Here is a 16,796-nt window from a genome sequence, read left to right on the forward strand (position 1 = left end):
CAGGGGCAGAGATCTCTGGGAGCTCAAGACCAGTCTTGTTAAACAGTTCTTTCGGGCCAGCCAGTCTAATCCGGCCAGTGAGATCCTGTCTAAATAGATAAACTGAACAAAGCGTGCAGGCACGCATGCATGCACTGGCTGGACTTCCAAGTTTAATCTGCAACTGTCTAGGAAGCCAGTTCCAGGGGATCTGACGCCCTCTTCTGGCCTCTGTGGGTTTTGCATCGCCCATTTTTTTCCTGGTGTGTGAGGTGAGAAGGTGTGGACCAAAGATGTCTACCTCATCAGGTTTGGTGCCAGTGTGACTGGCAGACTGTATGTACCCCCGACCCTTGTTTACTTTTCCTAATGTTTACGTCATTCCTTCCCGGTTCTCCCATTTTGTTAGAAATGGGAAAGCATCAAAGAAGCCAATCCAGTGATTAAGGAGAATGGGGGTTGGGAAAAAACAGCTTTCCCCTTAGAGGGACTTGGTGCTAGCAATGTCCCCGGGCCGTGTAAGAAATAGATCTCCTCGGGGTTGGGGATTTAGCTCAGTGGTAGAGCGCTTGCCTAGGAAGCGCAAGGCCCTGGGTTCGGTCCCCAGCTCCGGGGAAAAGAACTAGTTAAAATTTAGAAAAAAAAAGAGCGCTTGCCTAGTGCATAAGGCCCTGGGTTCCGGCCCCAGCTCCGAAAAAATAGAAAAGAAAAAAAAAAAAAAAAAAAAAGAAAGAAAGAAAGAAATGAGCATTTCGTCTGCATGTGCACGTGTGTCCAGGCAAACATGGCGATAAAACACCCATACACATAAAACTGAAACTTGGTGTCCCCAGCAACCACGAACTGCCAGTTCTTCAGGGAAATAGGGCCTCCTAAGCCCTCTCACCCCAGGCCAATTCTTGTGCTGCCAATGACAGCCTCTGTGAATTCAGGACAGCAGCTCTGTCTTGTCCAGGAAAAATTTAAATGTAATTTTTTTTTTCAGATAGACTATCTTGTGTCCCATGTTGGTCTCCAACTGAGGATAACCCTGATCCTCCTGCCTCTACTTCCCAAATGCCGGGCTATAGGCATGCATCACCACACCTGTCACCCTGGTGTTGGGCACTGAGCCAGACACAAAGACATTTGAGACAAGAGTTCACAGTTTAGGCTGTCCTCAAACACTCCCTGCAGGAGTGCCGGAATGACGAGTGTACCAGCTGTACGCTACTGGCTTCAGCTCCCTGGAAACACTTCCTCTGTGTGTGCTTATAGGCCAGGGACCCATAGCTGGCACCTTCCTCATCTACTTATATATTTTTTTTAAAGGTTTATTTTATTTATATGAGTACACTATAGCTGTTTTCGGACACACCAGAAGGAGGCCAGTACATTGGTCAAAGTTAACTTTAAGTATTCTGTCTGCCTTTAGGAACTTTTTTCTACTGTTTAAAGTTTGTTTTGTTCAGGGTTGGATCCCCTGTAAGAGCAGCCAGATGGTTGTGAGCCACCATGTGGCTGCTGGGATTTGAACTCAGGACCTCTGGAAGAGCAGTCAGTGCTCTTAACCCCTGAGCCATCTCTCCAGACCCTGCATATCTTTTTAACCCCTTGAGAGATTGTGTGTGGCCCTGGCTGTCCTGAAACTCTATGTAAACCAAGCTGGTCTCAATCTTGGAAATCCACCTGCCTCTACCTCCCAGGTGCTGGGATTAAAGGCATGGCCACCACAGCTGGGCCTACTGTGCACCATCTTTAAAAACAACAACAAAAAAAGCTTCTTTGTAAGCTTAATTACTCCACTTTCAAACTTCAGTCCCTACAAGTCTTCCCCATGTTCCTATTTTATTAACTCAATTGTGTGTGGCCATTGAATTAACTACCCTTTATAGCTTCAAAATCTACTTTTCTTGGCTGTTTTTCCCCCAAGTGCTCATACTGCTGGAAGCCCTCTATGCAGTAGCAACCTTCTTTGATCCTTCTACCTCCAGCTCCCCAAGTGTAGGTTGCAGTCATTATGTGCCCATGTGGTTAGATTCAAGAGTGCACGCTAAGTACTCTCGAACAGCCATACCCCAATCTTCCTAGAAGTTGTGGCTCTGGGGCACTCCTGGGTGCTGGAGTTAACTCACAAGTAGACACACTTGGGATGTTTACTGGTGGGGTCTCCAGAAGGCTAGGGTTTAATCCCCAGGGGGACTTGATGCTGTCCTTTACCCTTGGCAGAAAAGCTTAGGGTATGCACAGGAGAGGCTGACTCATTCCTAGCAGGAAGATCTGAGAGATCCAGACTGCAATCTTGGGCTAAAACTGAAGTCGGCCTGACAAGTTTACTAAACCACACTGTTCAGCTTCCATGGCTTCCAGCACAGCAGGTAACAGGGCTAAGCTAAGGGAGCCTGACCCAGACACCATGAAGTGACAGCTCAACAGCTGCTCCTGCAGAGGTCTTAGCTCCTGGGCATTTGATGTACGCAGGCAGTGGGGGAATAGACTCTTCTGTGGCAGTTAAAATCTTATTCCATAAATCTTTTCATATCCCCCCAAAGAGTGACACCAACAGTCGAATTAAGTGCTTTTAAAGGATTTTATTAGAAGCAGGAAACCATGCACTTCCATTCCAAGCCATTGTAAGCAGAAAAAGATACACTTTAGGTGGAGTTGGGGATTTAGCTCAGTGGTAGAGCGCTTGCCTAGGAAGCACAAGGCCCTGCGTTCGGTCCCCAGCTCCGAAAAAAAGAAACACCCCCCCCCCAAAAAAAGATACACTTTAGGCAAGGTAGGCTTTTATTACATTGGCTAATACTCATGTCCAAGTGAGGCTCTGGTTCAGTCTGGGCTGCCACCTGCCATGCCTGTGATGTGGGACAGCCAGCACCCACGGCTTGCAGCCTTTCACGCTCAGATAGCTGGCAACAAGGCAGTAAAAAGCAGTCCAACTTGTCAGTTTGAGTAGCAGCAAAGGCCTGAAAATTAAGAAAAATGTATTTCAGGACCACACAAAGCTGGGCTATGTGCTTCAAATCCAGGACATTTTAACAAGGTCAGCAGTCAGCATTACAACCCGCAAGTGATGACTTCATTGTGCTCGTTAACTTTACAGGCCCCAGTGACTGGCATCTCATAAGACAAAGCCTTCAACAACCCCCTCTTCCCCCAGGCTCTTAGTCACGCTTTATTACAGTGAATTAACCACAGCACAGCACTCACCTTCCCAGCACAGAGGACAAAGGGCTGGTTAGACAATGAGATGATCATGACATTCCAGTCACTTGTAGGAACTCCACCTTAGTCTGGGCACACATCTAGGTGAGGGGATGGGGCCCCTGGGCGGCCTTCAGACATCGCCCTGGAAGAGTTAAGACAATCGATGAGAACCAGGAACAGGGCGTGTACCTCAATAGAGCCAGTGCTGGAACACGGTTCCATCTCAAGGAAGAGGAGTAAGAATTCAGGTTCCCCAAATGAGTCAGATTTATAGTTGACATCAAGGGCAGAGTCAGAGACTCTAGTCTGTGAAATCATCATTCTCAATTGTGGGAGACCCAAACCAAGGGCAGCATCCAGAGACAATAAGAACAGGGTGTGGTAGCCCGTGTCTGTACTGTTAGGTTTAGACTGTTACAGAGCTGCAAAAATCCAAAACCACTCTGGAGACTGAAATAGAACCTAAAATCATACAGAAAAAGTGACACAACCCCAAGCCAAGCACTAGGACTAAAGCCATCCTGGACTGAATGAGCCCGTCTGAATACCCCAAAAACATGGTCTAGAGCAGTGGCTCTCCACCCTTAGTCACCAAGGGAGCTTTACACAGGGCTCCCAGATAGGACACCCTGCATATCGCATCAGCAGCAAAGACCAGATATGAAGAAGCAACAAAATAACTTTGATGGTTGGAACTGTATTAAAGGTTTGCAGGGTCAGGAAGGCTGAGTACTGTTTAGTGCCACTCTAGTGGCATACAAAGATTAAAAGGACAAGAAAAGGGGTTGGGGATTTAGCCAGTGGTAGAGCACTTGCCTAGGAAGCGCAAGGCCCCAACTGACAAATGTTCGATCCCCCAGCAAACATCCGAAGGAAAAAAAAAAAAAAAAAAAAAAAAAAAAAAAATGACCAAGGTGGCTCGTGGATATTAACTTACCACCCTAGTTTAGTTAGGTAGATTAGTTGCTATCTAAAAAAGCAAGATGGGCGCCATGATGGCTTGCCTGGAGACTGGCTAAGGCCTGCCCTATCTTAAGGACAAAACAAGGGCAGGGCGGGGTGGGGATGCACGCCAGTCGAAAGCACAGACATGTGGATGAAGGATCAGGGCAACCAGGGCTACATGGAGAATCCCTGTTTGCAACCCCTCCCCCACAACAAGTCAAGTAAGGGAGCAGAAACCTAAGAAAACCGTCTTGAAAGGACCTAAGGTTTTGGATACTAATACTAACCTTCCTTCGAGCATAGGCAGCCAGCGAGTGTCCGCAAAGCCCTAATGGAAAGACACAGAAGCCCATCACTAATAACTCCAGGCTACGAAAGCTCAAACCCCAATACTGCAGATTTTGGACGCGGGGACGGTCAGCGCGCTGCGGTGATGGCGTCAGCGAAGACACTCAGAATCACCAGAAGTCATCATTACCGTCCTTTTTCCCCGGTGCCAGCCCCTCCTCACACCGCCCACCACTCGTGCCATCCGCTTACCATTCATTGTGCTCCTGGGTCCGGCAGGCGAAGGTCAGGATCCTGGAAGAGACACTGAGTGAGCCCAGATCCGAGAGACTGGGTCCAGCAGCCCCCACCCCGGGCTGGTTCAGTTACGAGGGGTGGCGTCACGTGGGCATCAGAAACTCTAGTCTGTAAATGTGGGTCATCCTACCCGGCCCCACACCGCAGAGACAACCCCCTTCCCCGCAGGACCCCAGGATACCTGCTGTACCAGGCCGACCCGCGTCTCGCCTTCCGGAGTCCACAGACGCCGGAGATCGGGGGTCGGGGGGGAGCAGTGGAGGAGAGAACACCAGGGAGCCAGGTCCTGCTGGTTGGCGAAGGTCAGGAGCCTGGAAGAGACCACTGAGTGAGCACAGATCCGAGAGACTCGGGCCAGCACTCCCCCACCCGGGGCTGGGTCAGTTACAAGGGGTGGCGTCACGTGGACATCAGAAACTCTAGTCTGTAAATGTGAGTCATCCTACCCGGCCCCACACCGCAGAGACACCCCCCACCCCAGACAGGGCCCCAGGATACCTGCCGCACTAGGGCGACCCGCGTCTTGTCCCCCGGAGTCCATAGGCTCCGCAGAGATCGTTGGGGACCAGCGGAGGGAGAAAGAGAAAGAAGCCATAAGAGCAGGCGCACAAAGAGACCAGCAACCGCCCGCCTCCGTCCTTTATACCCGCGCGGGGGTCCTGACGGACATAGTCGTCTTCTCCTATGCCTGACTTGCTCGCGCTGACGAATGCGAAGGGAACAAAGAGGAATTATGTTTCTCACGGTCCTGGGTGGAGAATCGTGTATGTGACGACAATTTGATAAACGACCAAACCAAAGTAAAGGGGAAAAAAATAAACAAACGAAACAGGCAGCCTAAACACCAAGGTTGGGTAAAGACCCTGGAGATCCTGCAGGGTAGATTCGCTCTTTGGTCTCCTACAGGCTTGTGGCTTTAGGGATTCTGTACTCTTGCTTGGATCCAGTCTACCCGAGAGGACTCATATTGCCTCCACAGCCAGAAAAATCTCAGTTTGCACCTTAGCTTCTGCTCTGCGTTAAAATATATATATTTTGCAGCAGAGCACTTGCATGTACACCCGCATGCCAGAAGAGGGCATCAGATTCCGTTATACATGGTCATGGACATTTGGTTGCTGGGAATTGAACTCAGGACCTCAGGAAAAGCAGCCAGTGCGCTCTTAACTGATGAGCCATCTCACCAGCCCCTACATTTTTATTTAAAGGGAAATAAAGACACACACACACACACACACACACACACACACACACCTGGCTCATATATAGTCTAAGGTGGGTTTTCAATCATGCCTAGAATTACAGGCAGGACACATTACTGTGCTGGGACACTTGTCATAAAAAAAAAAAAAGATTGGGGTAGGGGAGTGGTATTGGTTGAAGACAGGGTTTCTCTGTGTAACCATGTCTATCCTGGAACTTGCTCTGTAGACTAGGCTAGCCTCGAAACACAGACATCTACTTGCCTCTGTCTCCTGAGTGTTGGGATTAAAAGCATACACCACCACTGGCCAACTTTTAAGAAATATTTTTTTAAAGATTTATTTATTATATACAGTGTAGCTGTTTTCAGATACACCAAAGAAAGCAACAGAACTCATTACAGATGGTTGTGAGCCACCATGTGGTTGCTGAGAATTGAACTCAGGACCTCTAGGAAGAGCAGTCAGTGCTCTTAACCACTGAGCCATCTCTCCAGCCTGAGAAATACTTTTAAATTGACCTTATTTGTGTCTATGTGTGTTACATCAAGTTGTAAGCTGCCTGGCGATGGGTGCCAGGAACTGAACCCCGGTCTTCAGAAAGATCGGTAAGTGCTCCTGACCATTGTTCCAGCACTTTGTCATTTTTTTGAGACAGCAATTCTGTACTACAACAGTCAACGCTACTAATTCCTTTTCCTAAATGCTGGAATTGCATGTGTGAGCCAATATAGGCTGCTCTCTCTTCATGTCAAAATACATTTTGTCTGGGAAGCACTGATGCCCCACTTTAATCCCAGCACTCAAGGTCAGGGGCAGGTAGATCTCTGTGAGTTGGAGGCCAGCCAGGGCTGCATAGAGAGACATTGGCCCAGAACATAACAACGATTTTAAAAACCTAAGGATCCTACAGTAATTATGTATTTGTAAGTTTCTCAGTTCCTAGAGGCCCAGGTTCCATCTGGAAGACTTACAGGAAGACTCTTCAGTTCCAAACTGTGTGCAGGTGCAGGTCAGAAACGACTTCTAACAGTCTTAAATGGCTGACGAATTAACCACTTCCCTAACAAGGAATTCATGAGCATAATTGCCTCAATTAAACTATTGCTGAAGACTTCTTTACCCTAGGATGTCCTTAACGTGTCTGTTTGGACATGCTAGAATTACATGTGGTTTACACCTCATCCAACTGATTGGTTCGTTCTCCATGGAGCCGGGGACTGAATTGCGGGCCTCATGCACACGTAGCAATCGATCTCTGTTGACCCACACCCCCCAGCTCTCAAAGGATGGCATTACCCCACTAGAATGAACAACCATGGGTCCAAAGGCTTGAGGTGAAAGCGACTCTTTCCCCTACGTTCTGCCTGCTTCTTTGAGCCATGGACATGGTAAGTGGTCTGCTCCATCACCAGGCCTACTGCCTGGCAAGAGGGAGGGGGATTGTGGGGATAAAATGAGTGGGTGAGGTGGCAGGTGCCCATAATCCATTGGAGAGGCAGATACAGGAGTCAGGGCAGCCTGGTCTAAATAATGACTTCCAACTCAGTTAGGGCTACACGGGAAGGATGTCTCTGTCTCTGTCTCACACACACAACACACAGACCATCCCTGCCCCAAAAAGGAAAGAAAAAGATAGCAAGACATGGTGTCTTCAGCTGGTGGGTTCAGGAGGTGTGGTCTGGAACTGGTAAATTGAAAGCTCAGCAGAGCTAAAGAGAAAGTGTAAGTACAGCCAGGGCAACCTAGTAAGAGATCTCTGAAAGTAATAAGGGGCTGGAGAGAGGGCTCAGTGGTTAGAGCACTGACTGCTCTTGCGGAGGTCCTGAGTTCAAATCCCAGCAACCACATGGTGGCTCACAGCCATCTGTAATGGGATCTGATGCCCTCTTCTGGTGTGTCTGAAGACAGCTACATTGTACTTACATATAATAAATAAATCTTAAAAAAAAAAAAAAAGTAGTAAGGAAGCCAGGTTTGGGAAAGGCATGTGGATCCGAAATCGAGGCCAGCCAGGGCTACACAGAGAGACCCTGTCTTGAAAAACAAAACAAGACAAAACAAAAACCCAACCGACAACCAACAACCCCTGCAATTTTCAATGTCCTAGGCTACCACTGTGGAAAGGTCGTCTGACTCCAACAGAGGTCTCGACCCATAAGTTGGGAAACAGTACTGGTTCAGCCCTGGAGGAGTAAGAGAACTGAGTCGTCGTAACCCTAAGAGTCCCTCTTCCACTGACCCCCAACTACACACCCTACTGTTTCCCCCAATGAGCCCTACCCTCAAAGTGAATACCTGCATTTTCTGCATAACTGCGCTGAAAACCCACACTTCTAACGAAAGTACCCAAACCCCATTTCCCCGTCATCGCAAAGCTAAGAAATCCACATGAACCCAGAATCCATTAGCCCTCCCAACATACCAGGGACAAAACATAACTTGTAACATTTTTTTTCTATTTTTTTTCCCGTCATGGGGACCGAACCTAGGGCCTTGAACCCAGAATGCTAGGCAAGCGCTCTACCACTGAGCTAAATCCCAACCTAACATTTTGTAACATTTTATTTTGAATGTTTGGTTACAAAAGATACTTTTTTTCTGTTTGTAGGGATGCAAGGAAAAAACTGTACACAGGGTGGCAGTGCTGAGGTGTTCGCAGGAAGGAAACACCATTTTTACGCGGCTACTTAGTTTAAACGCAAAGAACATGCAACCTTAATTTGAATATATAAAAAACCCACGAGCATACAAAATGTAACAAACTCAAATCAATTACCGTACAAAAGGCTGTAACTTTAAACTGAACTCCGGAGAGAAGGAATAACTTGATAAGAATCGTGCACCAGGGCTGGGGATTTAGCCATCAAGGTCTGTCCTAGGAAGCGCAAGGCCCTGAGTTCGGTCCCCAGCTCCGAAAAAAAAAAGAACAAAAAAAAAAAAAAAAAAAAGAATCGTGCACCAGCAGCCATCTAGAGTCTGTCTCTAGCCAACACCCTGAGAGCCAGAAAAGCCTCTAATCCACCTCCTCGATGGTGGGCCCCGACCCAGGGCCTCCCTTGGACGCCTGGGCCCCGAAGCCCCCAGCCCCGGGAGCACCCGCACCCTGGTACAGCCCGCTGATGATCGGGTTGCACACCCGCTCCAGCTCCTCCCGCTTGTGCACGAACTCCTCTTTCTCCGCCAGCGTGTTGGAGTCCAGCCACGAGATGACCTCCTGGCACTTGTCCAGCACCTTCTTCTTGTCAGCCTCGCTGATCTTGCCCTTGAGACCCTCGTCCTCCACGGCGCTCTTCATGTTGAAGGCGTAGGACTCGAGCGCATTCTTGGCAGCCACCCTCTCGCGCTGCACCTCGTCCTCCGCCTTGTAGCGCTCGGCCTCCTGCACCATGCGCTCGATCTCCTCCTTGCTCAGGCGGCCCTTGTCGTTGGTGATGGTGATCTTGTTGGCCTTGCCGGTGCTCTTGTCGGTGGCCGTGACGTTCAGGATGCCGTTGGCGTCGATGTCGAAGGTCACCTCGATCTGGGGCACGCCCCTGGGCGCCGGCGGGATGCCGCTCAGCTCGAAGCGCCCCAGCAGGTTGTTGTCGCGCGTCATGGCCCTCTCGCCCTCGTACACCTGGATCAGCACCCCGGGCTGGTTGTCCGAGTAGGTGGTGAAGGTCTGCGTCTGCTTGGTGGGGATGGTGGAGTTGCGCTTGATGAGCGCGGTCATCACGCCGCCCGCCGTCTCCAGACCCAGCGACAGCGGCGCCACGTCCAGCAGCAGCAGGTCCTGCACGTTCTCCGACTTGTCCCCCATCAGGATGGCCGCCTGCACCGCCGCCCCGTAGGCCACCGCCTCGTCCGGGTTGATGCTCTTGTTCAGGTCGCGCCCGTTGAAGAAGTCCTGCAGCAGCTTCTGCACCTTGGGGATGCGCGTCGAGCCGCCCACCAGCACCAGGTCGTGGATCTGCGCCTTGTCCAGCTTGGCGTCGCGCAGGGCCTTCTCCACGGGCTCCAGCGTGCCGCGGAACAGGTCCGAGCACAGCTCCTCGAACCGCGCCCGCGTGATGGACGTGTAGAAGTCGATGCCCTCGAACAGAGAGTCGATCTCCAGGCTGGCCTGGGTGCTGGACGACAGCGTCCTCTTGGCCCTCTCGCACGCCGTGCGCAGACGCCGCACCGCGCGCTTGTTCTGGCTGATGTCCTTCTTGTGCTTCCTCTTGAACTCCTCCACGAAGTGGCTCACCAGCCGGTTGTCGAAGTCCTCCCCGCCCAGGTGCGTGTCGCCCGCCGTGGCCTTCACCTCGAAGATGCCGTCGTCGATCGTCAGGATGGACACGTCGAACGTGCCGCCCCCCAGGTCGAAGATGAGCACGTTGCGCTCGCCCTTGCCGGTCCGGTCCAGCCCGTAGGCGATGGCGGCCGCCGTGGGCTCGTTGATGATCCGCAGCACGTTCAGACCCGCGATCACGCCCGCGTCCTTGGTGGCCTGCCGCTGCGAGTCGTTGAAGTAGGCTGGCACGGTGATCACCGCGTTGGTCACCGGGTGGCCCAGGTACGCCTCGGCGATCTCCTTCATCTTGGTCAGCACCATGGACGAGATCTCCTCCGGGTAGAACGACCGGTTCTCGCCCTTGTAGTTCACCTGCACCTTGGGCTTGTCGCCGTCGTTCACCACCTGGAAGGGCCAGTGCTTCATGTCCGACTGCACCACCGGGTCGCCGAACTTGCGGCCGATCAGCCGCTTCGCGTCGAACACGGTGTTCTGCGGGTTCAGCGCCACCTGGTTCTTGGCGGCGTCCCCGATGAGCCGCTCGGTGTCGGTGAAGGCCACGTAGCTGGGGGTCGTGCGGTTGCCCTGGTCATTGGCGATGATCTCCACCTTGCCGTGCTGGAACACGCCCACGCACGAGTAGGTGGTGCCCAGGTCGATGCCGATCGCTGTTTTCTTGGCCATATCGCCGCGCTCTGCTTCTGGAAGGTTGCGCTTGGCGGCGGGGATGCTCTGGAGAAGGGTGCGCTCCGCTGGGGGATGCTCTGGAGAAGGTTGCGCTTCGCGGTGGAGATGCTCTGGGAGAGGCTGGTCTTGCCCGAGGTTCTGGAAGGCGCCGCTTGCTCTGCTTCTCTGCTTCTCTCCGAGTGGAACCAGAAACTGGTTCTGTCAGATTAGAAGGAGGAATCTGGTGTCCTGCGCGCTGCCCTGCGCCTTTAAGGAGCCTCCTCCGGCCCCGCCCACCCTCCCATGGGCCAATCAGCGAGCCGGAGGAGGCCTTGGGGCCAGGAATCTTCCAGCAGTTTCGGGTCTGTTGGAGCTTCTCCGCCTCCCATGAGTAATCCATGTTGAGGGTACCGCCCTTGTCCAGAACTCTCCAGACGGATCTGGGCTTCGCTGGATAGATTGGATTCCTGAGGCGGGGGGTGGTAGGAAGTGCTTGTTCCGGTTGTGACAGTGTTGCCATGGCGACGCAAGGTAGCGGTCTCTGTATGTGAAGCTGAGAAGGGTCAGCTCCTGAAGGTGCTGGGCGGTGAGAGACATTTGGGACTCAGACCAGGGAGGGAGTTTAAGGTGTACAAATCCTTCCTACAGGATGGCGGACGCAGAAAGTTTCTCAAAACAGGCGGGATAACGCTTGGCTAAGAAGTCTGTGATTGGGTCCTGCCTGGGAGTGACAGCGTTGGGGGGAGGGCGCCTGTGGAATGCTCGCCTGTTCGTGTCTGCCCCCCACCCCTTCCATTTTAGGTTTAAATAGGGAAAGAGAAGAGATCTTGCAGTATAGTTTATTCGCTTTGCTGTCTTTATGTCACTTTTAACGTACAAGTACATCGCCTGTGGAGTTTTCACGGTTTTCAAAAGAACATCAGCGTGTAAACACTCGGTTCTCATGTTAGGAGGACCTGTGACCCAAAAAAGGAAAGTGTCCCAGGACGGGGAGAGCAAGGTTTAATCGACCGTGCCAGGCTGCAAGCCGCTCCCTTTGCCTCAGGCTGCAGCCTGGCATTAGAAAGGAGAAAAATAAATAAATAAAACTTTCGGTAGAGGGTGAGGCAGAGGGACTGCAGCGAGTCAAGGTCAGCCTAGGTTACAGAGGGAGACCCTGTCCCAAAAGATTAATAGAAGAAGAATGCTGAGGACGGCTGCTTGACTTCTCCTTCACACAGCTGCTCCTTGCCAGGCTCTGCTCTGTTCTGTGCTGTAGTAACCTCAGGGTTGACTTAAGAGTTTGCTGATTCTTCTGTGTCTGCTGCCCCTGTCAGTTCACCTTTCCTAGGTGGAGAGATGGTGTGTTCTGTCCTCTGATAGCATCTGGCCTCACAGTGCTGTTAAAGCGGACTTTTGGGTGAGACCCTAAGCAGAGGTGTCGGGACCCACCTACTAGTTTATGTGGTTAGCTTTTTGTCCTAGACATCACCTTTCCGTCCCTTGTCTGTCCCCTACCTCCTCTCATTATAAATATGTTGGGGGCTGGGGATTTAGCTCAGTGGTAGAGCGCTTACCTAGGAAGCGCAAGGCCCTGGGTTCGGTCCCCAGCTCCGAAAAAAAGAACCAAAAATAAATAAATAAATAAATAAATAAATAAATAAATAAATAAATAAATAAATATCTTTAGCTGTCAGTGATGTCCCTTTTTCTTCTTCCCGGCCCCTCCTTCCTCCTCCTGTGTACGAATTAAAGACCCCCTAGTTAGATGTCTTGAAACAGTATGAGGTTACTGGGTATGGTGGCCCACCTCTGTAATCCTCATGCTTTGGAGGGGCAGGCAGGAGGATGAAGAGTTTGAGGCTAGCCCGATCTACATTAGAGCCTGTCTTTTAAAAAAAGAATGAGATCGCATTAGAGTCTTAGTTCTGAGGTAACAGTCCACGGCCGGGAATTATTATTATTTTTTTTTTAAGATTTATTTATCACTTTATTCAGACACACCAGAAGAGGGCATCAGATCCTGTTACAGATGGTTGTGAGCCACCATGTGGTTGCTGGGAATTGAACTCAGGACCTCTGGAAGAGCAGTCAGTGCTCTTAACCACTGAGCCATCTCTCCAGCCCCAGGGAATTACTATTAATTGTCACACACACACACACACACACACACACACACACACAGACACTCTCTCTCTCTCACACACACACACATGCACACATCTTTTGTTTTCCTTTTTTCTTTTTTCCAACTTTTTTTATTTATTTTTTCTTTTTCAAAATAGGGTCTCATGTAGCCCAGGCTAGCCTTAAACTCTTGCTCCTCCAGCCTTGACACCCAAGTGCTGGAATTCCAGACTCCCACAAGCACTATAAGCTACCCTCACAGGTCCCTGAGTGTAAATTGGAGGAAGCATTTTTCTGGAGGGGAGCCTGCTTATAAACACCTCTCTGTGTGTGTGTGTGTGTGTGTGTGTGTGTGTGTCTGTATGTGTCTGTGTGTATGTATGTGTGTCTGTGTGTGTGTGAGACAGTGTATGCGTATGTATGTGTGTGTGACAGAGAGTGTGTGTGTGTGACAGAGAGTGTGTGTGTCTGTGTGTGTATGTATGTGTGTGTCTATGTGTGTCTATGTGTCTGTGTGTGTATGTATGTGTATGTGTGTGTGTATGTGTGTATGTGTGTGTATGTGTGTCTATGTGTGTGTGTGTGTGTGACAGAGAGTGTGTATGTGTCTGTGTGTATGTATGTGTCTGTGTGTGTGACAGAGTGTGTGTATGTGTGTGTATGTGTGTGTGTGACAGAGTGTGTGTGTGTCTGTGTGTGTATGTGTGTGTGACAGAGTATGTGTGTGTGTCTGTATGTGTCTGTGCGTGTATGTATGTGTGTGTGTGTATGTGTGTGACAGTGTGTGTGTGTGTATCTGTGTGTGTATGTGTGTGTGTGACAGACTCTCTGTGTGTGTGTCTGTGTGTGTGTCTGTGTGTGTGTGACAGACTGTGTGTGTCTGTCTGTATGTCTGTGTGTGTGTGACAGAGTGTGTATGTGTCTGTTTGTGTCTGTGTGTGTGTGTGCGCGCGCGCGTGCGTGCGCGCGCGTGCTAGCTCACATAAGTCCATATCAAAATATCTCTTCTGGGAATCCAAGGGCATTGCATTGTTTGTGCTGTAGTTTGCTGACCTCAGCCAGTGTTTGGAAGATGCTGCTTCATAGATGCTCTGTTTGTGTGGGCAGATCTGGCCTGCAGCAGCTTGTTCCATAGTTAGACCTAATGAATTCAGTTCTAATGAATCACCATCCTGATCTAGTCAAACTGGTTAAACCTCAAGAATTTTTCCATGACTCTCTGCACCTCTGGCTGGGGGATTCCTCCAAGAGTCCATGTTAGTTAGCTACCCAGAGACCAGCAAACGCCATTCCTTAGAGGCCTGCTCACCCCCCACCCTTGGCCACTAACAGTCTTGGGGTTCACTCTTGCCCTGTGAACCAGCAATTCTTAGAGACGCTTTCAAAGAGAATGTGAGTCAGGGTCTCATTCTGCAGCAAAGGAGTTCTGGGACTCTGTGCCTAGAAGCTGGACTTGAGCTAAGCGAGATCCTCTTGTCTGGCCACACGAGTGCCAGGATTAACAGAAACAGCCACTGTACCTGTGTCCATTTCTCCACAAGAAAGTATTTGAAATTCTGTCTGTCCCCTTAGCCTGGGTACTTCTGAGGCAAAAGCACAGTGGTAGGTTTAATTGTGGAAGGCTGGAGGTCTGAAAAACCCAAGCCACTGGGGCTGTTGCTCATTGGTAGAAAACATGTGCGTAGCATCCACGATGCCCTGGATTTAATTCCCCAGCACCGCTCCCCACCCCCAACATAAACACACACACACACACATACACACACAGACACACACACAAACACACACAGACACACACACACATACACACATACACACACACACACACATACACACACACAAACACACACAAACACACACACACATACACACACACACACACACAAACATACACACACACAGACACACACACACACACAAACACATACACACACAGACACACACACACACACACACACACACACACATATACACACACACACATACACACACACACACACACACACACAGACATACACACACAAACACACAGAGACACATACACACAAACATACACACACAAACACACACACAGACACATACATGCACAGAGACACACATACACAAACACACACACACACACACACCAAGACAAGTTTGGTAGTTTGGTTCATTCAGGAATTAGGCTTTTATTGAGTTCCATATTTGGAAGCAACAGTGTTCAGGAGTTCTGAAGCTGGGAGGACGTCAGAAGGACTTTCAAGGGGCAGGGAGTGTCAGGGCAGGAGGGGCCAAGAACACTTGAGAGAGATCCTTCCTCAGCCAGAGGCTCCAGCAGCCTCCCACCCCGCCACCCCGGCTTTATAATGCTTCTCAAAACAGCCCTGTTCTCCCTCAGTCCCTTTGTTTTTAAAAAAGTTGGTATAATTCTAAGCCTACCCAGGGGAAACCAAAAGGAAAAGCATCATGAACTCCAGAGGCCGGCTTTCTGTTGGGTTTTTATTTGGGGTGTGTGTGTGTGTGTGTGTGTGTGTGTGTGTGTGTGTGTGTGTGTGTGTGAGAGAGAGAGAGAGAGAGAGAGAGAGAGAGAGAGATCTGTTCTAGCTGGCTGAAACTCACACTGGTTCTTCTGCCTCCTCAAGTGCAGGTTTCACCAGGATAGGCACCCGCCTTGCTGAGACAGGCATTTCTTAAGCAAATTTCAATGGCTTAGGTGACGAGAGGATTCCAGAAACTTCCGGTGAGGTGACTTGTCAGAACACTCTTGGTTGGTGGGAGACCAGGTGTCTGGAATCTACCCCTTGGCCAAGGGTGGGTTGTTGTGGTTTGTTTTGTCCTTTACTTTTTAACAGTGAAGTACACGTGTGCTACGAAACTACCCACGTCTCTGTATGATCATCTCAAAATAGAGCTAAGGACATCCACTTCAGGCTGGTGTGACACGTGCTGAGAGGCCGAGGCAAGAGGATGCCCTGAGAACTTGACCAACCTGGGTCACAGGAAGAAACCCTGCCTGGAACAGCAAATCTGGTGCCTGCTGGCACTGTAGCCCAGCTTTTTTTTTTTTTTTTCTTTCTTTTAAGATTTATTTATGTGTATGTGAGTACACTGTAGCTGTCTTCAGACACACCAGAAGAGGGCGCCAAATCAATGGTTGTGAGCCACCACGTGGTTGCTGGGATTTGAACTCAGGACCTCTGGAAGAGCAGTCAGTGCTCCTAATCCATCTCTCTAGCTCCATAGTCCAGCCGTTGCTCTGTTTGCCTGGTGTGTGCCACGCCCAGGGTTAAGTCCCTGGCACCACAAAACCAGGTCTGGTATCACATATCCGTAATGCCATCGGTAGGGTAGAGGCAGGGGAATCAGAGTCTAAGGCTATCCTCGGCTACTCAGTGAGCTTGTAGGCAACCTGGAATGCAGGAGACCGTGTCTCAGGAAATAAACACCCCCAAACTCAGACAAGTGTGTCCCGAGGTGGTGGGTTCCCCTTCTTCCCTGGCTGGTCCCACCCACTCAGGTCCAGCGACTAACTCACCCTTGGTGAGGCACTCACGAAGCTGGGACCCATTCCCAGGGATGGTGGCTTCTTCTGTAGCCCCAGGCCTTGAGAGGTAGCAACACAGGGGTTACAAGTTTGAAGCAGCCTGGTCTCTATAGCCAGTTCCAGGCCAGCCAGGGCTACAGAGTGAGACCCTGATGCAAAACCAAACCAAACCAGCAGGCGGCAGCTCCCTCTGCTCCGCTCGTCTGCAAGGAGGAAGGCTTCAGTTTTAGTTTCCTTGCACCCCAAAACAGTGACAGAAGGCAGGAGTGGCTTTAGTATTTTTGAGACACAAAGCTGGAGAGTGTTTTGTTTTGTTTTTTCAAGCTTTATTTTTAACAATGTG

At 50.3% G+C, this 16,796-nt stretch overlaps 1 protein-coding gene and 2 non-coding genes across 3 annotated transcripts; all 3 read right to left on the reverse strand.

Annotated features, from left to right (window-relative positions):
• Nucleotides 1-3,427: 3,427 nt before the first annotated feature.
• Nucleotides 3,428-3,493, reverse strand: LOC116887775. Its single transcript, XR_004386272.1, has one exon. It is a non-coding gene; the product is annotated as a small nucleolar RNA SNORD52 (small nucleolar RNA).
• Nucleotides 3,494-4,528: 1,035 nt separating this feature from the next.
• On the reverse strand, nt 4,529-4,592 carry LOC116887777. The gene has a single exon (XR_004386274.1). It is a non-coding gene; the product is annotated as a small nucleolar RNA SNORD48 (small nucleolar RNA).
• Nucleotides 4,593-8,455: 3,863 nt separating this feature from the next.
• LOC116887132 (heat shock 70 kDa protein 1A) lies at nt 8,456-11,061 on the reverse strand. The gene is made up of 2 exons (XM_032888679.1): nt 8,863-11,061; nt 8,456-8,746 (listed from the first exon to the last, which is right to left on the reverse strand). Exon 1 carries the CDS (start codon nt 10,840-10,842, stop codon nt 8,917-8,919), a length of 1,926 nt encoding a protein of 641 aa, XP_032744570.1. The 5' UTR covers nt 10,843-11,061; the 3' UTR covers nt 8,456-8,746; nt 8,863-8,916.
• Between the last annotated feature and the right edge of the window lie 5,735 nt (nt 11,062-16,796).

The sequence above is a fragment of the Rattus rattus genome, chromosome 18 (assembly GCF_011064425.1).
Source record: "Rattus rattus isolate New Zealand chromosome 18, Rrattus_CSIRO_v1, whole genome shotgun sequence".
NCBI lineage: Eukaryota > Metazoa > Chordata > Mammalia > Rodentia > Muridae > Rattus > Rattus rattus.

Bases quoted from the DNA above. Each gene is read 5' to 3' on its own strand.
- LOC116887132 (XM_032888679.1), bottom strand. From the start codon at position 10,842: ATGGCCAAGAAAACAGCGATCGGCATCGACCTGGGCACCACCTACTCG.